Genomic DNA, 25,983 nt, shown 5'->3' with positions numbered 1-25,983 from the left:
AGCTATTGGGAGAGAAATATAAAGGTGATGGGGGGGATGGCTAATAGCCAGTTTTGCATATAGCTTCTGCTTGTTAGGTTGGATAGCTGCAGCACGAACAGAATCTTGTAATGATTTGTTTCTCTTCTTTCTTGCCTACCGATTTGATTACCAGGAGGATAAGGTACATATTTTCTTCCACAGCTATAAACTAGCATCTCTTAAGTGCTAAAAAAAAAAAAAAAAAAAAAACACCCCATCAATACCTGAGCTGCTGTTTCCCTGCATCTCATAACCTGCATGTTGTTGAAGTTGTTCTCATGCTTTGCTGTTGCTGAAGAGACCATTCTCATTGCCCCTTGCCTAATTCCACCCACCTTCCCCCCTCCCAAAAGGGAACAAGTTACTTTGAAACAAGCAGATTTAACAATATTGAGTTGTTAGTTTATGGTAACCTGAAAGTGAAGGGAAAAACTCATGAATCTGTCTGGCAAACTCAATGTATCTCGTTGAGAGTGTTTGGAGAGTAGGAGCAACACTGTGATTCGAGAGTATTTAGGAGTATGAGGAACCGAGCTAACTTTTAAATGAAGGCTGGTAATGTAAATGTTACATGTAGAATGTTCTTGAAGAGAGAAGAGTAATTAGCATTTCTTTCCATCAACGCAAAAATAATAAATATGTGCAGGTTGCTAAAGCTGGGTAGATTGACGAGTGAGATTACAACAGTTTTACTGTATAGTAAAATAATAGTAGAAAACTCACAAAGATTTCATAAGGATGTTGGGACTGATTCGATGAGAAGCTTATGATTTTTATAGACGATAACCCAAATCATACAAGATTTAGTCTCCAAAAATGCATATGCACAAAATTGATACTGCCTGTGTTTTGTAACATTTTGCTCAGGGAAATAACATTTAATTGTTTTGAAAGTCAAAAAGAGAAGTCAGAAATCCATCTCTTATGTTCATTAGCATCTTGTGGTTTCACTATAATCATTCACAGGAATGGCATAAGACTCAGATCAGACAGGCTTAAGTGACTGTGAACGCCTGTTAAATGTTTCAGGTTTTACTGAAGAAAAAGGAAAAGTGTGGTAGTAAACATTCTGAAGTGAAACAAAATGGTATTATGATGATAACCAACTTAAACTTCCACTCCTTGTAAGTTACTTCCAGCTTCGGCAGAGCGCTTAAAATATGTGAAGGGAGGAATAGATCTTATTTGCAAGGTTCCAAAGAATACAGGTAATGCTGTGTTTAAGAAATAGGAATAGAACTAAGTTGTATTTGTAAACTTGTTGCAAAATAACACTTCTTCACTTTCAGTATTAGCAGCTGTTCCTGACGAGTCAAAATAAAATGCCAGTTCATCATTTTATGAAATGTATTTCATTCCTTTCACATGATGAACAAATGAAAAGAGATTGTCACATGTACATGCTTATTAGACAGCCTGATATTACCACATGTTGCATACATTCATTTTAAAAAATACACCAAGTGGTCATAGAAATTATAGACCAGACTCCTGCTCCCCAAGTACCCACACTAATTTTGGTGGGGCTGCTCTAGGAGTAAGATCCCATTTGAATAAAGTGACTAAAATACAGATTCAAAGGACAATTGCAGTGTAAAATTTACCCTGGAAACAATGGTTCTTCTTCCAGAATACCATGACGGATTCTACAATCCTCTTGGAGGATGTGCAAAAGATGAAAGACAAAGGAGAAATAGCACAGGCATATATTGGACTGAAGGAAACAAACAGGTATGAGTTCTCTTTATTTGATTTACCGTCATTTGGGGTCTGCTGTGAGACACTCAGGGTGTCATAGTCAGTAAGTTGCATCCATGTAAGCCTAGATTATTCAAGAGCACTTGTAGATGGGGATATAATTTGATGAGTTCAATTGCTGTATGCAATATCCAAAAGGATTTGGAAGCAGTGGGGGGAAATGCAGAGTCAAGCTTCCTGGATTCCATCTTCCTAACCTTTAATTGGTTGAGTTGCTCAAACAGTTATTTTTTGATGTTCCTTCTCTGTTTCTGGGTGCCATTCCCCATGCTATTTTTACCTATTATCCAGTAGTTGTCACAGTAAGCTCTCATAATACATATACTGTAATATCATGAAGTGCTGTAACCAGCTGTGATCTCTAACACTGAGAACGTAATTTCATCATTAAGAATAAACAGGTGTAAACAAGAGAAGTATTTTGCTAAGCAGTTTTAGAGCATTGTTTGTTTTTTCTTTTACAGTAATTGTAATTTAGTGTGTACTGCCCTTCACATGTCATTTCATCACCATCATGTATCTCTTTTTTTGTATTTTTTTTAAACATTTTTCTTGGAAGACAATCTCCCCAGGACTATCATATGCTGAATGAGGACGGAGAACTTTGGCTGGTTTATGAAGGGTTAAAACAAGCCAACAGGTTACCAGACTTCTCAGAATGTTTTTTTTCTTCATTTGCATCTTCTTTTCTAGCTAACTGTGCCCCTTGCTATGGGTTTGCTTTAGCTACAGTATTTCTTATGCACTAATAGTTAAAAAACAATTCACCAGAAATTTTACAAATTTAGACTTTCCCTAAACTTAGTCCCCAAACCTTGTTACCCGTCAAATTATTCATTAAAAACTTAAGATGTCAATAACAGCTAATATATACTACATAAAAACACTTGCGCAAACACAGACTAGAAAATACCACAAGCTGCACAATTGGAAAAGTTTTTAACTGTATATTGTTTGTCGCCCTTTATATTGGATGTAGAAATTAACGTTCCTTACAGTTTTTCAGCTTAAAGTACAATCATTGTAGTAATTATAAAGCTGCTGTTTCAATAGCTTCAGCATGCTCTTAACTTTCATGTGGTTGTGCGTCTTACTCTCCTCCTTTCGACTGAAGTTCAATAGATTTAACGTTCCTCTCCCACGTCTTTGTACAAGATTCAAAACGTAGCGCACGCACAATAACCAACAGAGAAGTAATCTGTGGTTCATCATGGCACTCTTCAAACCTCAGTACAGTCGCCGCAACCTGTGCGAGGACTGCGTGCTGGTCGGTCAGCTGGTGACATTGACCTCGTTAGTACCTTCAGCTCTGGCTGCGTGTACATGTCTGGCTCTCCGTGTTCTTGAACGTGTCCCAGACTTGCAACATGGGTCGTACTTGTGTACAGCCAACTAATTCAATAGATCGGCAGTGCTGACTTTCTTAAATATACACGTTTGGTAGCAGTAACTGCAAAAGGAGGTATTCTGGATTGGATGCTGCTAACTTCTGTCTTTCTGTTTCTCTTGCTAACAAATTCTAAACCTAAGCTTGTTTTGTAAGCCTGCGAAGATCGAACTTAGCGCCGGCGTTCCGCAGAGCAGGATGCGAGAGTGATTGCTCCGCATCTTTTTATTTTGTTGTCCTAGCACTGTAGAGGCAACAAGCTTTTTGTTAAATGGCAGAGCGTTGCAGGTAAATGACTATTTGCCCTTGCGTGCTTGATCAGTCTACTTACTAATAAATGTGCCTGCCCTATGCATATTTAAACCCTCAAAGTTTGTCTAATTGAACACTAGCAGTCACTATTAATGTCACTTCCTGTGTGTGTGTATTTATGAGATTATGAGTCAGAGCACTTGGACAGTGCCTTGCAAACAGGAGTTGGTCCGCACAGCGCTGCTTTGAAGGAGGCGATTAGGTATTATCTCCATTGCACATGAGAAGAATTTGAGACATGATTTGCCCAAGGGTAAAGAGTGAGTCAATGGCAGAGTCAGGGATAAAATAAAACTCCTGGACCCCAGTCCTGAGTTTGGGTCTGTTGTTAACTTTTCCTGCCCAAATGACAACAATCTTCAAAATGTTTATTTCAATGTAAAAATAAAGATAATTTTTGTGTATTTGCAGTTACACATTTCAGTTCCTGACTGAACAGAGTTAACTAAACAGATTTTCCTAAACTAAAAAGATTTTCCTTTGTTAATATCACAGGGTCCTAGCTTAAGCAAATATATTTCCTTCTTCCTCTTACACAGTTTATTTGATTTGGTTAGAAGTAAAGCTTGTCTACGCCTTAAAAACAGTGACAAGCTAGGAAGACTTAGCAATACATTTATTACCACATGTTCTCAGTGGTACCATACATAGTATTTGTTCAATCACAAAGCTAAGGCAAAGTAGTGTCGTAATTAGTTTCTCTCCACTTTTTGATCGTGCAAGCTTAATTTAATTAGAAGGCATATTGAAGGGTTTAAAGAGTACTCTGCCTTTTTCATTTTCCCTTGCAAGCCATGGCTAATTGTTCCTGAGCAGCAGCTAAAGCTTTAGACTCTCTCTGCAAATTTGGGATGTAACTTTCTAAGTGTCTCGCAACTGTTGCTCAACTTCTTCAGGCTGCTGGAGTCTCAGCTTCAGTCGCAGAAGAAGAGCCATGAGAATGAACTGGAGTCGCTGCGAGGTGAGATCCAAAGCCTGAAGGAAGAAAATAATCGCCAGCAGCAGCTCTTGGCGCAGAATCTGCAGCTGCCCCCGGAGGCCCGGATCGAAGCTAGCCTGCAGCATGAGATCACGCGGCTGACCAACGAGAACCTGGTAAGGGAAGCGACGCTGCGGTAGCAGGCTACGAGACTTAGAGACTTGTCTGTGCCTCTGAGTTCTTACCAATTTTCCCAATTTTCCAGAGGCAGCCTGCCTTGGTACATTGTAGGAGTGCAATAGGTTTTTGTAGGTAAACTAACGTAAGAGAGAGACTAATGACTGCTGATGAAGTAATAATGTCTCAGGGAGTTTGTTAGAGGTCTCCAACATGGGGAAAGCTCATGAATCTCAGTGTAAGAGTACTCGTTTCAACTGATAAGCTTTATCATCCCTAGACAGAATGAGGGATATCCACGGACCTCATTTCATAGAAAAAACTCTGATGGAGTTCTTTAATTCTTTGAAGTAGCTTTTCGTCCTGTTTCCCTCCGCTCTGCCTGAAGCTGCGTAGATCATCCACTGTGTTACGAGCCAGATGTATTCAATGTGTTTTGAAGAAACAAATAGTTACAGAAAAAGACCCTTGGTTGGAAGCCACTTGGCTAATTGGTGTTTCTTGTTTGCTGTGCAGCAGTTTTGTATGAAGGAAAGATGAGGTGAAATTCCTTACCCTTCTCTCTGAAGGAGTACATTTGTCGTGTGCAGGCTGGTTAACTCCTGAGGGGATTTTCCAGAGAGGCCCACCTTGAAGTATCGTTGGCTTATCAATAAACTTCTTATTAGCGTGGAGTCTTCCTCTAGAGTTTCTTCTTTATAGCAAAGTGAACCATGTTATTTTAGGAAGAAAGTTCCTACCTCTGAGCGTCCTCTAAACAAGCCAAGGTGTAGTCGTTCCTGCTTACATACATTACAGAAATTATCATTGTTGGGCTGCGTCTTAGTACCACAGATTTTGAGGAAAGTAATAGATAATTCAGCTGATAGATCAGGGGAAACTGCCATTGGAAGTATGTTTATAATTGAAAATATATTATAAGTTTGTCTCAGCAGTAACCATCTCTAGCTGGAACAGGTGTATGGCAAATATTTCCATCTTGGACAGCTCTCTCCTACTGCTTAGTTATATATTATGATTTTTAGTCTTCCCCCCTTCCCCCCCCCCCCGAGAACTACTCATCACATTCTGAGTTCCCAAGACAACTCACAGTCATGTCATTACATCTCAGAGGAGTTCTCTTTATTTTCGAATACAGTGAACGTAATTTTACTTGTTAAATATAGACTTGTTCCTTAGTATTTCACTTCAACTGTTTAAGCCCATTCCACATTGAGAATATGCTTATTTTCCACTCCTAGCCCTATCCAGATGTGGTATTAGAATTTCAGTATTCACTGCACTCCCATCGTTACTAGCATAAGAAAATGTTCTTTCCAAATTCTCACACAGGTTATATTCTAGACTTGCATAGTAATGCTACTTGCCATTTTTAAAAGATCTGACCGTTCTGCAACTCATCTACATCAACTTCTCTTTCTGAGAGGCTGGCGCGAGCCTCGCATGTAAAAATTAAGACTACAAAAAAAATGAAGATCTTGACCTTGTTTTAACCTGATTGTATTTATGTAGTGCTTACTGAAGTAAGAGTGCCTCAAAGGAAGGGAGAAAAACAATCCTGTACCTATTTTTACAGTTTTATGAGGAGTTGTATGCAGATGATCCCAAGAAGTATCAATCGTACCGGATTTCACTTTACAAACGGATGATTGTATGTAGATCACACGAGTCCTGTTTCTCTGTTGTCTTGTTCGCTGTTTCTGGAGCACTAATTGAACAGCAGGCTGCCTGCCTTTCTCCCTCTCCAAGGAACTCCCCTGCAGAGAGCTTCACGATGCCAATTTCTTCCCTCACTGCTTTTTTGTTAATCTTAGTGTCCTCTGTGTTATCTCAGTGTCTCTTTTTGATGCACAGTTTTTGTTACTAATATAAGTCTTGCACTGTGATCAAAGTGGTTTCTTTCTGAATACCACTTAAGGATTAAAAATGCCTTGAAAGGAGTTATGTGATGCAAACGATGCTCCATTTTTTAGACCCGTTATTTGCTTTAAAACTTTATACGTTTACATTCAGTTCAGCAAAATAGAGGCCTGATCCTACAGATAGTTACCAAAGTGAGTAATGCCTGCAGACATGAGTAGCCTGACCTTAGTCTGAATTTGCTCACAGATTTGTTTGCAGTGCAGTTAATCAGAGGTTTTAATTAACATTTTGCAGAAACACAAAATCTGAAGGATAAATTGGAAATAATTGGGGGGGGAGGGAGATAATTCCACCATAATTAAAGGTAGGCTAGCAAACAGAGATCGTACCGTGCCTAAGCTTGAAAAGAGTACCATTTATGAGATTTCAAATCTTACTGAGATGTGAAATCTATTTAATTTGTTTAGAGGAGCCATAGAAAGAAGTTTTTTCCTTCTCGCATATTTGTTGTTGTTCAGAAACCAAATCCCTTCACAGATAATTTCAAAGCAGTCGACCAGACCTTTTGTATTAATTTCAGTATAAATTGTTATATCTGAAGGCAGTTATGTTATTAACAGGATTTCTTTTGTAAAAATTTTTACTACTGTTTTGAATATGAAGCCTGCCCCTGGTTCTGTTCTTTCAGCAGGCCTACAATCTTATGTTTAAGTATATTATATAAGGTTGTGAGCTCTCTACTATGTGATTAAAACCAATTTTATGCCTAATTCTCATTTGTTGTCAATGCTGCACTAACATTTTTCAGCACTTTTATGAAAGTTATGGCTCCCCTGATGAGGTTTTTGATGCAGAGGGCTCATGGTACCTTATCCATACCAGTGCCATGAAGAATCAGGCTTCCAAAAAGAGCATTTTTCTTTTAAGCTTCTTTCAAACCCTTAATCTGAAATGATTTACAGGTGTTTTTGAGCTTGAGGTTTTGCTTCCTTTGTAAAGAGTTTCCATTTTCTAATTACATGATTATTGCATGAATACATTACCACAGGTCACAGAAGTATTCAGAGAGAGATTTCTGGGGATTGTTTGAAATAAAAATGCCATTTTATTGCAGTACTAAGACTGTTAGGTGCTAGGTGGTGTTCAAGTGCAGAATAAAAAGATAGTTCCTGTAAGAACTCTGCTTCAGTCTAAGGAAATGTTTTGAGAGCAAGCAACAGGGAGATGGCAGCGTTGTGAGAAATGTCGTATGTTTGGATGCCTGATGATTTTAGTAACTTTTAATCCAATTTATGTTCTTTTTCCAGATTCCTCTTTTATATTCCTATAAAATGGATAGGTCTGAATAACAAGGCAGTCCTGAAGGCATGAATAAATGGTGCAGAAGTATAGGCTAGCTGATGAGTAATAAAGCAAAGAATTTCACTGAGACGTTTGGAAGAGCAGAGAGGAAGCATTAGGGAAATCTGTTTGCAGCAAAATGTCTTCTACTCACTATAAGAACCGACCTAGTCCTCAATGTCTGCAGAATATACCTGCATAAGAGCTTTGCCTTTGTCATGCTGCACGTAACTTAATAATATTTGTAATATTTGGCTTGTGTTATAGGCAGCGTACCAGCTTGCAAACCTCAGCCAGAGGATGGCACTACTGTTCAGCTTTCCTCACCGTCTTATAATGCTAACAGTGCTGGTTTTGTCTCTGTCACATGTTTTTGCATTTTCTATACATTAATTTTTCTCTCATCTTAATTTACAGGATTTAATGGAACAACTTGAAAAGCAAGACAAAACCGTTCGCAAGCTGAAGAAACAGTTGAAAGTATTTGCTAAGAAGATTGGTGAACTTGAAGGTATTTTGAGAGAAAGTACAGTTTTTTGTTTGTTTTTTTTTTTACTTTTTGTGATCCCGTTGTCATCGTATCCATCTGTCCAAGCTGCCTTGGAGGGCATGGGGTCCTCAGTAACGTCGGCTTCTCTTAATTGATTCCGCAAACAGGAGATCTATTCAGAGCTCTGTGTGTTCCTTTTAAAACATCCGTTGAAAATTTGTTGTATTTTAAAGCAGCGAAAACAGAAATGGATATTTCTTTGAAACATAAGAACACGAGAAAGTGTTACCTGACTTCTTTTTGTGCTCAAAGACGTTATCTGATTTTTGTCAAGAGAAAAGCTATACTAAATGTGAACCAGGCAGAAATAATTTTCCTAGTTTTCTTGTGAACCAGGCAGAAATAATTTTCCCAGTTTTCTTTTGATTGTGAATTTCTGTATCACTGGAGCTGAGAATGCTGAGACTGCCGTTTTCTGCTTGAGGTTTCCTTTCAGAGTTGCTGGCCAGACCTGAATGTGAGAACGCTGAGATACAAACTAAGCTGATTTTATTTTTGTGAGCGTCAAAGTGAGTTGCCTTAGGATTGCAGGACTGGTGAGACAGAGAGCTTATTATGCCTCTGGATAAGTAAAGTCATTTTAATTGCTAAAAGTAATTAACAATGTTATAAAGTTGAAGAATTAGTTTGTTTTTAAATAATCCTGGCCCTGACCCTTCAGAAGCTTTTTTGAGTACTGGGAATGAAATTAGTGGCTGTGTAGTCTTCAGTGCCTCAGTTTTTGAAAAGAGCAGTGCAATTAGTGGTATCAAGTTAAACCTGGATTAACAAGAGTATATTATCCTTTAGTTACTGGCAGCTTTTCTCGAGCTTCGGTTTGGATTTCTGCGTTCTCCGTCCCACTTTACAAGTATAGACATTTAGCACATTTACAGCATTCACAATAGTTGGCAGAAACTACATGCAGCTATAGGACAATTATGAGAAGAGGATGTAGCTTTTCTGGGATGAAGTCTTACCATATGCTTTTCAAAAACCTACCTGCCATCTGATCAAGTGGAGTGTAGGTGTAGAGTATGATACTGTGAGGTACTGTATGCAGCAAGGTGGATGTTTCATATATCCTTCTGAAAGGTTACTCAGATTGAGTTTGCTACTAAAAGGTCTTTCAGTATTGCTTGGTTACTTCCCTGGACAAGATCACAGGAGTGTTTAGATTGTTTTTACAATATGGAATGGGAAAGAAAACACTGTTTAGTCTGTGTTTATCACCCGGAATAACTTAGAAAGGAGCTGTGTTTGAAAATATTTTGAGATGCAGGGTTTTACACAGGCAACACAGATCAAGCTTGAAGCATACTGATGTTTTGCTGGACAGTTAACAGTGACCACTGCTGTATTAATCTGTGATCTTGGCCCTTGTGCTTCTACATGACAAAATCCAGGAAATCAGCGGTAATGTGATTCACACGCTTTCACTGTTCTTCAGAGGAAGAATGCTAACCTGAGATACATTTATCAAGAATCTGTCTTTTTGTTTAGTGGATGTTTTGTTACTAGGTGTTAGCCAGAACCAAAAAAAAAATACATTGCTTAGTTCCTAATGGTGGAGTTCCTCCTTAGAAATGTGGTTTTCTTCTGTGGTATGCATTGGTTTCACTGGAAGACATTTTATCATTTCTTTTTCTTTTCCCTTATGAAGTGGGCCAGATAGAGAACATATCACCTGGACAAATCATCGATGAACCTATTCGTCCGGTTAACATTCCGCGGAAGGAGAAGGACTTCCAAGGGATGTTAGAATATAAGAAGGAAGATGAACAAAAACTTGTTAAGAATCTTATTTTAGGTAAATATCTTTCTCGTTTGCAGCCGCCTCTGCTCCCATATGGTCTGAAAAATGAAAAAGAGAACTCTAAGAATATAGAATTTGCATTATGAGATGTATCCTTTAGTTTACTTTAGTTTTGACAGTGTTTAGTTTATATCTTAAACTAAATTAAATGTCTGTTAGCGCAAAATCCCCCTTCTTGATTAGTATAACACATATTGATGTGTCCACATATTGTTTTAGCAGGCAATTATGCTTTCTTCTGTTTTGAGAGTTGGCTAAGAAAGTGCCTCATGTTTTCTTCTTAGTTTGTTCTTAGTTTCTTCTTGGGTTTCACTGGCCATACATACAGTTACTGGGGAGGTTGCAATTACCACATGTAACACTTTCCAATTAACTTAACAAAATAATGTATGTTTGTTTATCCCAAGAGCTGAAACCACGTGGTGTAGCTGTCAACCTGATTCCAGGATTACCAGCATATATTTTGTTCATGTGTGTACGCCATGCAGATTACCTCAATGATGACCAAAAAGTGAGGTCACTGTTGACATCCACTATCAACGGCATCAAAAAAGTGTTGAAGGTTAGTCAGTCCATTTGGTTGAGGAAAACGTTACTTGAAATTTGCCCGTGCTTTTAGGTTAGAAAGTGAGGAAAAGGCTTTCCGTGAATTGGGTCTGGATTTCTGATCAGTAAACTCCTCCTGAAGTTCCAAATGTTGTGTAAACAAGCAACAAATTGTAGTGATAGCATTTTCTTCACACGATACCACGTATGCTTTGAATCAATTAAAAAAGAGCTACCCTATTTTCATTTTGAATAGTCTTCTTCCTCTGGAGCTATACCTTTAAAGCTTTGGGTACAGTCACTTGCAGAGTGGGTCTTTATAAATTCTATCCAGAACACTTAATGCAAATGGTTTTATTTGCTGTTTTGGTTGAACGATTTGCTCATTTGCTTCATCTACAGAGTATATTGACGATGATATATTACTGCCTTAAGTCCTTGCAATGAGTGACCTAGAAGGATTTAAGCCAGAGGTGTCTTAAAGGCAATATTAAGTTATAAGCAGTTTTTTTATGCAGTTCCCTTTATGCTTCACACAGCTTTTTTTTTGTTGTTGTCGTTAAATAAAACAACTGTGCTCAAAACAATCAGTTAATCAAGCTACACATTTTGGAAAAAAAGTTCAGTAAACAATTCTGCAGGAGCTTAGATTTTTAGGGAGATTTTTGGACATATCTAAGTAAATACAGCGCATGCTAGAAACTTTGCTTACAGAAATAGCACATGCTACTTCCTTCTGTGTCCTTTTAGGAGGAGGGGTTTTTTGGTTGCCCTTTTTTTTTTTTTTTTTTTTTTTTTAAGCTCCTTGTCAGACTGCCAGAATGGTTATGACCTAAATGACATTCATCAAAACTGAATTGCTTTCCACTCCCCCTTCTGGCTATGCCTCATTGCATCCTTCGTGTTGGGCTCTTCTGGCAACAGTCGTTGTGCCACAGAATGGGTGTTTTGGGATTACAACCACATTGCCCTGTGATTTCTGCACAGTGCAGTTAGGATGGATCTGTAAAGTACAGAAACATGATATCAGTGGAGGAAATTGTATTTTGAACGTTCTTAAAGAACGTTTCGGCGAATGAGGGGGGTGTTAATGGGATTTTGTCAGAAACCTTGCTTTTCAAATCTGTTCCTGAAACAGACCAAGTTTTGCCAAACATCAGAAGCTGAGTAGCTACAAGAAGAAAGTGGGTTTGAAGTGCTTAATTATTTATCTAATGTTTTATTGTTTTATTCTTCTTACCAGTCTTTGTTGAAATGTATTTATTTTTATCTCCAGAAAAGAGGTGATGACTTTGAAACTGTGTCATTCTGGCTATCTAATACCTGCCGGTTTTTGCACTGTTTGAAGCAATATAGTGGAGAAGAGGTAGGAAGTGCTCCTATTTTGGTTTCTTCTGCTTTGTAATACCACAGTGAACGCTACTCTGTAACAAATTCCTGTAATATCTCAAAATCTAGTTAAAGACCCTTAAAGACAGCTACGCCTTTTGGAATGATGGTAATGACTTCAGTAGAAAGCACAGGGAGATAAGATTTAAACCAGTGTCCCTTTATCACAGGCTAGGGGGCCATAGGCCAGGTGGCATTGTGCTCCTGAAAGTGCTAACTCAGATGAAGTAGAAAAATCTGGTTCCTAGGATTAGGTTGTTTAGTAAAGATTCACTGAGCTTCCTATGGAGAAGGTCATATTAAGTGCTTTAGCTATGGTATTGCAGACCAGTTCAAGTTTGAAAGGTATGGTATGCCTAATTCCTTCTTCAGACTTAACTGGGATTTTGGCAGAAAGTGGCCAGATGGGAATGCCCATGCTGGAGCGGGAAGGGAAGGGCCTTACCTGCCAGAACGCCGGCAGAGCTTATGCCTGTGTCAGATACCTGAAGTTTCCAGTCAAGGAAACAGACGTTTCACAAGTTGTCATTGAAATGGAAATTCTAGCATTAGTTGCATTCAGGACAACTTCCAAATGACAGTGTTGAGGGACTGTGAATATTATTTTGAAAGTATCATTTGTCTGTTGCGTGAAAAAAATATAAATACTGGTGTTGCATAATGATTTTGTGTTCCATTGAAGCGTTCATTTCTATTATTTTATGAATTCAGGGATTCATGAAGCATAATACACCTCGTCAGAACGAACACTGCCTCACTAATTTTGACTTAGCTGAATACAGACAAGTACTGAGTGACTTGGCTATTCAGATCTATCAACAACTTGTCAGAGTGTTGGAAAACATTCTGCAACCAATGATTGGTAAGGCAAAGATTCGTTCCTTAAACTGCACATCAGGGTAAAAAAAGGAAAATTGTGATGATGGTAACAGGCTATGTCTTGTATTTCTTCCTACACAGTACAATTTTGTTAATATTTCTGCTGATACTCCGTTTATAGATGACAAGGACTATACTGAACAGGTTGGATTAGAGGAAAAACAGAACTGTGACTAGTTCTTCTGACAGTGACAGAATAAATGGATTTACCTTATTAACACTTATCATAAATCATATATTTTTAGGAAGGAACCACTGTTAGGACAGTCTGACATTTGTTGTACTGTGTGTTGGGAAATGGCCCATGGAAAAATTAAACTTAGTTGTATGAGAACTCGTAATGAACGTGGAGAAAAAGCGGCTAGCTGTCATTATGGACAGCAATCAGCAGTGAAATAGTAGTGACAAAGCTTATATTCAGAGAGATTTTTTTTCATTAAAAGTACACTTCATTTCTATTATCAGTCACTACTTGCACACAAATTTTTGTTATGCTTTCCGATCACACTGCTTAGAAGAATGGAACAGCTCTTGGTTTGCTGACTCTGCTGCTCATCTGATCGTTTTGCTGAGCTACAGTCAGACCTTTCTTTCCAATATGCATGCTGGAATCTTTGCAAAAACCCTGTTAGCGTAGATTTTGCCGAACATAACGGGGCACTGAGAGAATTGCTGGAAATCATGGTAAAGTGTGACTAGAAAAAAGCCTAGCCTGCTTTTTGTGTGTAAATACTAAGACTTGCTGTTTTGCACCGTTCACCTGCATCTAGCCAGTTTTTGATTATTATAATAATGTTGTCAACCAAATACAGTTTCAGGAATGCTGGAGCATGAGACTATCCAAGGTGTCTCAGGGGTGAAGCCAACCGGGCTGCGGAAGAGAACATCCAGCATTGCGGATGAAGGGACCTACACTTTGGACTCTATTATTCGACAGCTGAACTCTTTCCATTCAGTGATGTGTCAGCATGGAATGGATCCAGAGCTGATCAAGCAGGTTGTCAAACAGATGTTCTACATCGTTGGGGCTGTGACGCTTAATAATCTTCTCCTGCGCAAGGACATGTGCTCATGGAGCAAAGGAATGCAGATAAGGTAAGAGAGCTCTTTTCATCCTTCTCTTGCGTGTGCTTCTGGAAATCATAGTGAACTCTTGACATTGCAGATGATCATTTTGATGGAATGGCAGATACGCTTTGAGCATTTCTCATTTCACACGCAAGCAGTTGCAGATGCTATTGAACTGATTTTGAGGGATTCATTTGAACCCCTCTGAGGGGTTTCTCTCTGGCTTGCAAGGAAATTTGGAAGGAGTAAAACAAAAATAATTTTGTTGACAAGCAGGATGCAGAACTGTAGCTGAAATGTTAATAGCTGCTCCTTCAGCTTTTAGGAAGGAATAGCAAACATGCCTGCTGCGTTCTTTGTAGGTTGGCGGCTCAGTGGATACCTACTGTGTTCAGGCATATTGTAATTTGCTGCTTCCTGCTGTAAAGTCATCTTGTTCTATTCCTGCCCTTGGCATCCGTTGTCCAATGAATTCTGCTAGCATATGCCAGGGAATTTAGCCAAGACATTCCAGTCCCTCAAGTCATTTTGAAAAGCCTGACTGTGCAATTATGTGGACAAAATCTTACTTATCTTTCTTCACATACTTGTCACGTTCCTGCCAGTAAGAGGAATAGGGAAACAAGTAGCTAGTGGACATCTTTGGCCATAGTTTCTAACTGTTTTAAAACTCAAAATTTCCTTTCTTAATTAAAGGGAAATTGTATGCAAATAAAATTACAAGAAATCACAACTGTGAAGGAAAGACATCTATGGACAAAGAACAAACAATGTGAAAGAGAAATTGCAGTCTCTTTTGGTTTAGTCATAGTCAAATATTAATCTCTTGGTACTCTTACCTCTTTGTACAGATACAATGTGAGTCAACTTGAAGAATGGCTACGTGATAAAAATTTGATGAATAGTGGGGCTAAAGAAACACTAGAACCTCTCATCCAGGCCGCACAATTGTTGCAAGTGAAAAAGAAAACAGATGAAGATGCAGAAGCCATTTGTTCAATGTGCAATGCTCTCACTACTGCCCAGGTAATTGAACTCTCACTGTCCTTTGCGCCCACCCCCCCCCTTTTTTTTTCTGTCACTTTGGAGCACTTCTCTGCTCTGCTGATGTTTGCCAGGCATGCTTGCACTGCTGTCACACATGGATTGAACATTTCTGACTTTATTTTGAATTAGTATAGCTAAAACAGTTTAAATTAGAGAGGTAAAAAGGAAGGGATCTTTTTTGAGGTCTGATGTTCAAGCTAAGCTTGTCCAAATGAGAGAGAGCTTACTTGACTGTGCAGTGTGTAATACTATATGTGGTCTCTTAGATTGTGAAAATGCTCAGGAAGAAATCTTCACTGACGTCTCTGCACTCTGGGCTGCTCTGCCTGGGATACTAGGAAATTATCTTTTTGGCATCTGAGTTGGTATCCAGTTAAGTTAATGGACAATTCAGATAGAGCTGTCGTTTCAGGGTCTGCAAACAAAAGTGTTATGTTACTGTACCCATTAGGCTCATAAAGACTGAACCAAGTATATCTCAGTAAACAGCACAGGTGAAGACTTTTATTTATGAAAGCTTAGACTTTGTACAGATTAAGTTGCATTTTTTAGCTATGTTACCTGAGCATAGAGTGGATACAGTTATTCCTATATAAGAGCATGTTGGGTGATTACTGAAACATTCCTATCTGGAAAAGGACAAATTTCTCTCAAGGTGGCATCAGAACTAGCAGTTGCACTGATATAATGATTTTTTTATTTAGAAATTTATGTTAGTGGAAAATCTGCGAGTTTTGCACTGAAGTTATAATTCCACATGCCTCAGTTTTTTTAGCTTTGTTAAAAAGTGTTTTAAAAAAAATAATGTAAAAGGCTAAAGAGAATTTTATATAAGCTATAGATGTTTAAGCCCATTTTATTATTTATAGCCTTTGGGTTGCAGTTCTTTCCTCTGGTGGTTTTAGCCCTACTTTTAGAATAACACACTCTTGAAAGGCAGTGAAGTCATAAGAGTCTCTTGAATGGGAGCAGGGGAAGGTCATAAGTATGAAGTCAAAATCAGGTAGAGAAATTGAGTGTGTTTCTAGTGGGTGTGGGAATATAATGAGTTATTTATCATCTGATTTTCCACAGTTTGGCGTTTTCCACGTATATGTAAAAATAAGAGTTTCTGCCATCAGAGAACACACAGTCTAACGAAGGCGGATTTATAACATAGCTTTAAATAGATAATGAATCAATAAACCAAAAAAAGAAAGAACAGAATTTTCTTTTTAAAATAGCTAATCTAAAATATTATTGGGAACCATGGATGTGCCTGTTGATTCATCAGTATAATGAAACTAAGAAAGTTTGTTTTTCTTCACAGATTGTAAAAGTTTTGAATTTGTATACTCCAGTTAATGAGTTTGAAGAAAGAGTCTTGGTATCCTTTATACGTACAATACAGGTACGGCTATATCTTTTCATCAAAAAACACTTGTTTCATCAAAAACCCACTGATGAGCCAAAACAGGTCATGTTCTGAAAGGTATTCAGGAATCTCAAGTAAACTAGGCTTTTTAGCCATACTTGTTTCTCCTGTCTTGAAAAGATGATGTCAGACTTAAAATTTTAAGTATTCACAATTTACTTTACTGTCTCCACACTTGCATAAAAATGTTACAATTTACCCCTCTGTATGTGCAAGATTTTCAGAAGATGAGTGTTTTCTCTGCTTGTACAACTTTGTGTGTACAAGCACTCTAGTATGCCCACTTTTCAGGTGTTAACGTTTACATATGCGAAGTTACTTTTGTCAGACCTGTGTCTGCATGAGAGTGCTTTGAAAACTGAGGCCTATGTACATTTCAGAAGTTATTCATTTAGCCCTTGTAATTCTAAATATATTGATGAAAATGAAACATTTTGAAAATTCAAAAGAAAAGCAGCCAGTAGAACAAAAGAAAAGAAACAAAGATGGTCTTTCTAGTCTGTCAGAAGTATAATTACATTACTAGCAGGATAAGGGAGATTGGGAAGGTAAAACTGTAATAAAATTTTAATTGTCTTTACTGAAAAAATGCAGTAACCAGATAGTGAGCAAAGTCTACCTTTTACAGAGAATCTGAATATCTTCAGGTTGTATTATAAGGGGAAGATACGCAGAGCTGAAACTACCCAAAGTAACCACAGTTTAGCGGCACAATTGTTATAAATGCTTCAGGTCAAGCTGCCATAGAATCTGTGTGTGTGTGTGTGTGTGTGTGTGTGTGTGTGTATGTGCACATGTGTCTATACACATAGATGAAATACTACCTCATTGCAAGATTATTATTTTTATCTATGAGGGAGTTAAATGCTAACGTAATCACTTTCTTATGTTTGCAGATGCGTTTGAGAGACAGGAAGGACTCTCCTCAATTGCTCATGGATGCTAAACACATCTTTCCTGTTACTTTTCCATTTAATCCATCCTCTCTGGCATTAGAAACCATTCAGATTCCAGCCAGCTTGGGTCTGGGCTTCATATCACGTGTCTAATCCCAAGGATGTGCTGTCAGCGAAAGATGGCGAGTCAGTTGCTTGGCATCTTTACCCATTAAAACATAGTGAGCCACTGAAAACACATTTTCTGAACAGACAGAATATATATCCAGATCTGTAGTAAAAGTAGCTGGAAAACTATATAACAGCACCACAGATAGAAGGCTAATAGAAGGATGTGCATTTGTGTTAATTCATTGCATTTATGAAGACATTACTGATACATACATTTCTGGAGTGTGGAGATAGGGCTCGGGCAAAAATTCTGTCTTCAGCTGTCTAGAGACATTTTTAGATCTTTAGTAACATATTTAAATAGTGTAAATTAAACTCCGTATGTAATCTTCTCATAGGCAGGGACCAACAAGGACGTCACAGTCCTGAACATGGAAGACTTAAAGTAAGGTGTTTTGTGGTTTAATACACAGTCACTTGGGAACCTGTTACACTTAATTTGTAGAAACTGGAATGGAGAAACAAAAACTGGCAATATATACAATAATTTCTTAAACCACTTCCTTATTTATGTCAGCTTGACATAAATTATAGTGATAAGTCTTATAGCTTACTACATGTTATAACATAGGTGGTCATTTGTTAGTATTGTGGTTTACCAAGCATATTAAATTACTGCTGCATATTGTGTTCTTTTTAATGTATGACAGTATCATATTAGGCACTAAAAATGAGCTATGTCACTTTTTGTTGTCAACCTTGTTTACAGTCCAATGTAGTCTATTACTTCAACTGGATTTTTGCAAATGTTATCAAATATCACCTGTAAAGGAAAATGGTAACTAAGCACAAGTAGCACACTGGAAGTTACATGTTTAGTTTTTTTTTTTTTTTTAAGTAGTTACCTAAAATTACAGTATGCTGAAGCAAATGATCAAAAATCAATCATGATGTTGGTATTTATTTAAATTTCGTAGCTTGTCCAATGTTTTTCTTTGTTTGTAGACCCCAGAGATGACAGTCTGTATTTTCAGTATCACTGTTTTATTTTGTTGCCGCTTTAAAAAATGTATTCTTTCATACTGGTATTTGAGAGGAAAAATTTTGATACAAAATTTCTGCAGTAGCCCAAGTCTCATGTTCTTTGAAAAGCTGTCTTAAGAAAAATATTCAGTAAGTTTTGACTATGATGCTATCATTTGACTATGATTCATGCTGATACAATGTTCTGAGACCCAGAATGCATAATGAGAAACTGAGTTACTTTGGCTATTGCACATCTTATCAGAAAGATTTTTCCCTCTTGCATGCCTTAGATCTGTTACGTAGAATTCACGTTTCACAATGTGCAACAATAAAGGCAGAGGCCTTGCTTAAGGTTCCAATTTTGAACTTTAAAACATATAGTTTGTGGTGTATGGCTCAAATATACATGTAAAAGTCATACATATTACTCAGTTGCAATGTGCAATATTTTTAATGTATTCTAAAAATTAGTAACTTGGCATTAACTTCTTTAAAAATACAGAGAAATAATCTGAAGGTACACTGTTAGACTATTTGGTACTTATCAGTTTGCCTACAAACTTGCAGAATAATTTTTGCTGTTAAGCAGACCGAAACATTTCAGTTGTTTTACTTGAGAGGTAGACATGCTGTTCATATGGTTGCTGATAAAAAAAAAAAAAAAATCTGTAATAAAGACAGCCTAAATTTTGTCAGGAACATTTTGAAATGCTTGTGCTGTTTTATTTTCAGTGTTTATGCCCCATATTGTGTTTGATGGATCACATGGATGGATACTTTCAGGAACCTACTATTGCATTGCATAAATACTTTGAATGAGCCTTGCTAACTGATTTAGATTATCTACCTGTGCATAGCATATCCGAATATCCTTTTTTCAGATGTTACTTTATTTCTGAAACTACAGCTACTGTAAGTGGCTCCAAATAAGGTAGAATGTAATAATGGTAGGGTATAGCAGTTTTTGACTTTTGGGGTAATGTGTTTGTGGGAAAGTAATAGGAAAGTCTTCACGTCCAATAACAAGGTTAGAGGAGAAAACGTGTGAGAACATGCTGACCTACAAAATTTTTCTCCTGTTGAAAAACAAAAAATAGACATTGCCAGTATGTTCATGACAAACATTGACAGTATGTTCATACTGTAGATCAGGAAAAGTATCCACTACTTAAGCATTAGTGTATTATAAAATGTATGCCTAAATGTATTTTTGTTTATTTTAAAAGTTTGTTTACCTGTAAAAAGCCTTATTATATCTTGTTTCCTTAAAAAATTAGTGTTAGTAATTTATAGATATTATCCTTAAACTCAGTGGTTTGACTGGTATTACTTTTATATCACATTAAAAGTATATGCTGCTTGACATGTTTTAAAGGAAAATATTTTTAAGTTGAAATAATTGTGTAATTGGTAATTCATCTAATATTTTACATGGCAGTATTTTACATGCACTTTTCAGAAGTAAAATTTTAGTGTCAGTGTATAATATAAAGTATCTTTCACTTTAGGACTAATAGCTCTTTAACTATGGAATCTAATGCAAAATTATTTTAACAACTTTTTTTTTTCCTTTGAATCATGGTTATGCTCTTTTAATGTGGACATATCTTTTATATTTTAATTTATTATCTATTGCTATAATAGATTCTATCGGATGCTGGAAAATACTTGTCACTGTCCCCTTAGAATTATACCGTTATTCTAGAGATTTTGCACAAAAATTACCTCATTCAGTTTGGTGTGTATTTATTCCAGTGATCATCTTATTCTGACATTTAGAGCACCGTCTTCGATACAGATTTTAACAGATTGCTTCTCAGACTTTCATTTGGGATACAGCGCAAAAGTGCGTAAGTCCATTAAACGTGATGAATCTACCTATCACAGGATAAAAATAGGATCAACGTCAATGTTGAACAGTGGATTTATATCCAGTAACATTTGTTCCCAACTTGGAAACACCAGCATTTGCAATTTGAAGATAATTCATGATTTAAACTGAACACATTTCAAATACCATGCAAAAACTATCAGGAAACATTTTTTGAAGATAGTGATCATTTTCATTTGGTAAATAAAAGCCCTTAATCATAGTTTTTCACTAGATACCACTGAAGTACATAGATGAAAGCCAAAACATTATCAGAATGACCTGAGCTCTGATCTGTTGTAGTGTCTGATGTTGTACTTAGTAAATGTATGCATCATAAAAACTGTAGCCTAATAGCTATCACTGGAAAATGTCCAAATAAAAATACAACCGTAAGATTTGCTTTGTTTTGAGGCTGTTTGTTTGGCTGGGGGTTTTTGGCTGAATACGCAGATATGGGGCCATCACACTTCTGACTGAGCTTGTCCAACTGGCTGCCTCTCTCCCCCTTTTCCCAAGTTTTCACAGACTTTCTTTGGACTAAATGGATTACAAAACTGTCTTCTCTTTTGTCCTGAGCCTCCTCTTGGGGCACCTTTCCGCTTGTTATCCGTTCATAGACATGCTCGAGCTGCCTTGCCCAGGAGCAGTACTGGTCTCCCTCTCTCCCCACGTTCCCTGTGGTTCTAGTACACACAACTTGCCACCTGAACGCTCTGAATTTCCGTGTATGGTATGTAGCAAATGTAACGTGGATTTACACAAAGTAATAAGCTCTTTATACACTTTTCCTCAATACTTTCTTCTTCTTCTCAATTCTTTATATTATTCTGTATATTCTGTTATATCCTTTGATTAAGTCAGACACTTCTGGGGTATTCAGTGTCCTTGTCCTGCAGCTGCTTGTCTTGTCTTCTCAGTTACAAACTTACTGTTCTCAGCCCTGGATTAGCTTGTTTGCCCTTCACTGGTCCCTCCGGCAAAACTGTTCCTCCCTCCCCCTTACTTTCTATAAAATCCTTACAGTCTTTTTCCTCTCCTTCATTTCTTGTATAACCGTAGGAGCTTTCGAAGATCCTGCTTCGTTAGTTCTATTGCTTTGTCCTGCTTTGGCCACTTCAGCGTTTTCATTAAGAACTGGTCTAGGTACGGTTCCTAAGATCACTGATTAAACTGTGTTCAGTCTGTTTGCAAATGGTGGACCCCACGTTCACAAAGAGATGTATGAAAATACAGGAACTTGGTAATTTCTTAACATAAACCAGAATTCATGTAAATTGTGTGCTAACAGGTTCCCCAGATGATCTCACAGTTCTACTGTTGACTGTAAAGGGAGTTGGTTAAAATCTGAGGGTTGTATAAATACGCACCCAGATACTGAGAGTGTGCTATAGATTTCTGGGCCTTTTTTTCAAAGTATTTTGTTTGACATACCCAGTTCTATCTGGATGGTTTGCTACCAAAGATTAACTAAATGCTATTAAAATAAGAGTTAAGATTTGTAACTCACTAAAACTTCTGTGTTACGTACTAAAATTTCTGTAACTGTTTCACCAAGTTTGCTGTATTATGAAAGCTCTACAGTATCAGGCTGGAAGGGAGCAGTAGCAGCCCTCTGAAATTCAGATCGGCTTTAAGTATAAAACCTGCTAGAGCCCTAAGCTGAGCACATGCATTCTAGGTTTGTCAGAGAAACTCCTTCATGGTATTTTACAGCCAGCTGGTTAACATTCTTGTTGTTTTTTATTTGCTTAGGAAAGGCTTGCCTCATGCTCATTCTGGCGTGTAGCCAAGTTGTTTTTTTTATTAGTAAAGTTTTATCCAAGATGCCAACTTTAGCCAGGATCATTTTAAGGCATCTGTCTGTGCGCAGTCATTGAGATGGCCGTGTCCACATTAAAAAGCCCTGCGCATTTCCGAAGGTTTTAACTTGTTCCGCAGTGGGTCGGAGCAGCCGTCAGGGGCTAGGCCCTGCCCTTCCTGTGCTCGGGAAAGCAGCCTGACTCGGGGCAGGGAAGGGTACCTCACCTCCTCCGCGCTTCTGAACGCCTTCAGCTAGCGAAGGAGGACAGACAGTCGAGGCGGGGGTGTATTATATGGCCGCCTGCCCGTCCGCACTTTTAAAGCTGGTTTTACAGGTCCCGCGATCACCGCTTGCCCTAGGACACGCTCCAGCTCCCCTGCGCGCTGCGGCGGTCAGCCGCCCTCCCCCCCGCGGGGAAGGGCCCGGCATCCGGGACGGCGCTGCCGGGCCGGGGCGGCGGCGGCCGCCTCGGGTGCGGGCGGCGGGAGGCCCCGCCCCGGCCACCTGCCCGCTGCGGAACCAGCGCCACCGCGCCTCTCCCCGCGGGCGGCGGCGGCACGCTCTGCCCCCATGGCGCTGGCTGAGCTGTACACCCAGGTGAGCCGGGGGGAAGGGGGAGGCGGCCGCGCTCGGGGCCGCCGGGCGCTCGGGGCTGGGGCGGCGCCTCCCCCCGCGCCGCGCGAGGGGACCAACGGCCGCCGCCTGAGGGGACCAACGGCCGCCGGGCGAGGGGACGGGGGAGGGGCAGAGTCAAGTAACGTGAAGCTCAGAGGTGCTTGTACGAGCGTTTTGTCCGTTTTTGGCATCAGCCTGTTATTAAAATTTAGAAGGAAATGTAGAAGTTTGTGTTATTAAGATGTTAAGTCGGGCTCTCGCTTCTGTTGCTGATAGAGTTTGTTGATTTGGGGCGTGAGGGAGGGAACGCGTGGCCTGCGTGTAAGAGTGCACCAGGGAGGCCGTTCACGTTTCAATTCTGTATCGAAAAGTTCGTAAGCAGCTTCTGTACGCTAATTCGTCACCTCTTGCATTAACGTGGGACGGAGGAAAAGTTCGGACTCCTTATTGCTTGTCGCAGAAAGCGCATCTTCAATGTGAGGGGTTGGCCAGTGGGTTTGTGCGGTCGCGTCTGCTGTCGCACAAATCTTACGCTGTTCCTAAGGCTGTGTAACTGTCAGGTCTGTTTTAAAGATCGCTGTCACAGATAACAGCTGAACTAAAGCAAACCTGGAGAGACTACAAAACTCCAGGACAGCATCTTTTTTAGACTTTTAGTCTTTTTTAGGCAGAGGTGTCTGATAAGCTAACTAGCGATAAGGCAATTTTAAGGTTTAACAGCAGTTTCCCCAGCCACTGCACCACAGAGCGCTCTCTCTTTTCATGTCAGTATTGAATATGATTGGCAATTTTGGAAACAAAACAAAGATTGTTACTTCTGAATGCAGCTGATGTATTTCTTTGCTCCATTGTTTACCTGTTTTCCTGTAGTCAGCGTAGTGTTGTGACATATAACTTGTTTTCTTAACTTTAAATAACATAAAATAAACAACGTGAGCATATATTACTAATTTATAACCCTATATCTCTTCTAAAACAAAACCAGATATCGTAATAAACTCCTGCTTAGCCTTTTACTGTAACGATATGTATTCATTCATTGCATTGATGCCACATTCTCAGTGAACAGCAGAAAGAACAAATGCATTTCTTTTTATCAGGAATAGTGTTACACAGGTAGAGGGGAGGAAAGAGTGTGGGTGTAACTTGATATGAAAATTAATGAATTCCCTTCTGCTTGCTTGTAAGGCAGGGTTTGGAGAAACTGAACTTTGGTAGGCTGCGTAAGTTTGCTAATGGAGGCTCCTGGAACCACACGGACTTTTTTGAAGAGTAATTACTTTGGTCACGTGCTGTTTTTTTCTCCCTTTCTTTCTTGTCTGTGTACTTCAGTTTCTTACATGGGCACATGATAAGTACTTCTGAGGCTATTTGGTTGCAATAGTCTTGACTTACTTAGAATACTGGTAAATAAAGAATTCCATGTAATGGCTCTAAATAGATATATAAATACTTTAAAAGGCCAGGAAATCAAGATTATGTCAGAACGGCACAAATAAAAGTCAACTCATACTTAAAGACACACACAAAAAGCTAAGTTAAAACTGACTTTATTTCATTTAGCCATGTCTTTCATTTGCCCATTAAATGGATGTTTGTGAAGTATTTTTCCCCCTTTGGTCAGATAGATGAAAACACTGTCATCATCATGGTTTGGGGTTGTATGAACAAGTATGAAAAAAGTAAGGTTGGCGTGCGGTTGCCCAGGAAGGTGTAGGAAACTCCATCGTTAGAGGTACTCAAGACTCAGCTGGAGAGAGCGCTGAGCAGCCCAACGTAACTTGCAGGGCAAACTCGCTCTTACCCTACATTGTTCGGTGGTGATGCTCGGGGGTCAGAGTTTGGAAAGGTACTGCTGAGGCAAAGTGCAGTTTGCAGCAGCTCCTGAAGGCGTTTCACCGCCGGCGCTGCGTTCTGCACGGTTCGGTAGGGTCCTCGGGGTGGAAACCCTCTCGTGCTGAGGATCTGCTGGGGTTGCTAGGGCTTCCTCCAAGTTAGAGAAGAAAAAAGTGATCTCTGCCAAAATAACAGTTGCAACATGAAAATAAAAAGGTTTATGACTGTTCTAGGTGACTGTGGGTTAACGCTTCATGAAATCCTTGACTAATGTTCATTTTCCAAGTACGCATCTTGTCACGTTTCCAAGTACGCCGTTGTCACAGTATTATTTAAATACGGGACAAGGTAGGTATAGACGGACCAGAGATACAGCTAGCATAGGGGAATTAAAAGAAGATGATTGGATCCAGGGATCAGGAGCAGGATTATATGATGTGATTGGATCCAGGGACTGGTTACAGTGATCTAACGGTTCTGTGCTCTGCCGCGTTACTTTATCACAAATTGGGAGAGGTAGCCGGTAAGAAATTCTGTATTGGGATGTACTTTATCAGCATTTCATGCATATTTTTTTCTGACACCTCTGTTCTTCCTCTTGTCTTCTCCGTATTCTTCAATGCCATCTTCACTGCAGTCTGAGATATATGGCAACACAGTGTAAAAATATTTTGTATCGAGCCTTAAGGAAGATGATAGCCTGTCAACAAATGTTTCAAACTGCAAATCCTGAATATGACTTCAATGTTATTAAAAACAGTATCTATTAATGCATTAGGGAGGCTTTCAGGGATGACCTTGCTTTGTGAAACCCTGGCAGGAAGACATGGACCACCTTAATGAAGGAAACCCTTACTCTGGTTCTTCCTAAGGTTGCCAGCTGTGTTACGTCCTCCTGAGGAATGTTATTTCCTATAAATTCTAAGGCAGAGGATTTAAAGACATTGCTACTATTCCAGCATTTTAACTTCAGCATAAGAAAACTAGATGGCCTGTACATGACAAAACAAATTTCCTGGTAACCCAGATAGCCCAGTCTTAGACGATCATTTTCAGCAGCCATGAGAAATTGTTTAAACATGATACTATAAATTATAAATGGAATTGTCTAATATTTTTGTATGTAAATCACCAGGATACGTGTCCTTGTATTGCTAGCAACTTTAAATACTGTTCTTCGGCACTGTTGAGTTCTTCTAGATGGGAATTTATTCAGTAATACCTGAACTGTTTAGTCCATACCCTTATGACAACAGCATGGAAAAGGTAGGCGTGTGTTGCAGTGGATTATCATTTATCAGTACTTTACACTCAGCATCATTTATTCTTGCAGAGTTTAAAACTTCTATACCTCAGAAA

At 38.8% G+C, this 25,983-nt stretch overlaps 2 protein-coding genes across 12 annotated transcripts in view; both read left to right on the top strand.

The window, feature by feature from the left end:
* Positions 1–20,767, top strand: part of MYO5A (myosin VA) — a 117,616-nt gene extending 96,849 nt beyond the window's left edge. For 4 of the 10 annotated variants that reach the window (XM_068958117.1, XM_068958116.1, XM_068958126.1 and 1 more), the window contains 13 exons: positions 1,652–1,752; positions 2,339–2,419; positions 4,375–4,573; positions 6,151–6,225; positions 8,196–8,289; positions 9,971–10,117; positions 10,531–10,685; positions 11,946–12,035; positions 12,770–12,920; positions 13,750–14,032; positions 14,857–15,031; positions 16,362–16,442; positions 17,363–20,767. In XM_068958117.1, the coding sequence (XP_068814218.1) occupies positions 1,652–1,752; positions 2,339–2,419; positions 4,375–4,573; positions 6,151–6,225; positions 8,196–8,289; positions 9,971–10,117; positions 10,531–10,685; positions 11,946–12,035; positions 12,770–12,920; positions 13,750–14,032; positions 14,857–15,031; positions 16,362–16,442; positions 17,363–17,515 (1,785 nt within the window). In that variant the 3' untranslated portion in view covers positions 17,516–20,767. The remainder of the gene's footprint in view (positions 1–1,651; positions 1,753–2,338; positions 2,420–4,374; positions 4,574–6,150; positions 6,226–8,195; positions 8,290–9,970; positions 10,118–10,530; positions 10,686–11,945; positions 12,036–12,769; positions 12,921–13,749; positions 14,033–14,856; positions 15,032–16,361; positions 16,443–17,362) is intronic. The other 6 variants (XM_068958122.1, XM_068958120.1, XM_068958119.1 and 3 more) reach the window with 3 other exon arrangements.
* A 1,887-nt stretch (positions 20,768–22,654) lies between these two features.
* Positions 22,655–25,983, top strand: part of MYO5C (myosin VC) — a 43,018-nt gene continuing 39,689 nt past the window's right edge. For both annotated transcript variants that reach the window (XR_011143658.1, XM_068958025.1), the window contains exon 1: positions 22,655–22,770. Coding sequence is in view for 1 of the 2 variants with exons in the window: in XM_068958025.1 (XP_068814126.1) it covers positions 22,744–22,770 (27 nt within the window). In the remaining variant the exon portion in view is untranslated. The remainder of the gene's footprint in view (positions 22,771–25,983) is intronic.

Source organism: Struthio camelus, chromosome 12 (assembly GCF_040807025.1).
Source record: "Struthio camelus isolate bStrCam1 chromosome 12, bStrCam1.hap1, whole genome shotgun sequence".
Taxonomy (NCBI): Eukaryota; Metazoa; Chordata; class Aves; order Struthioniformes; family Struthionidae; genus Struthio; species Struthio camelus.
This window is presented reverse-complemented; position numbering and strand designations above follow the sequence as displayed.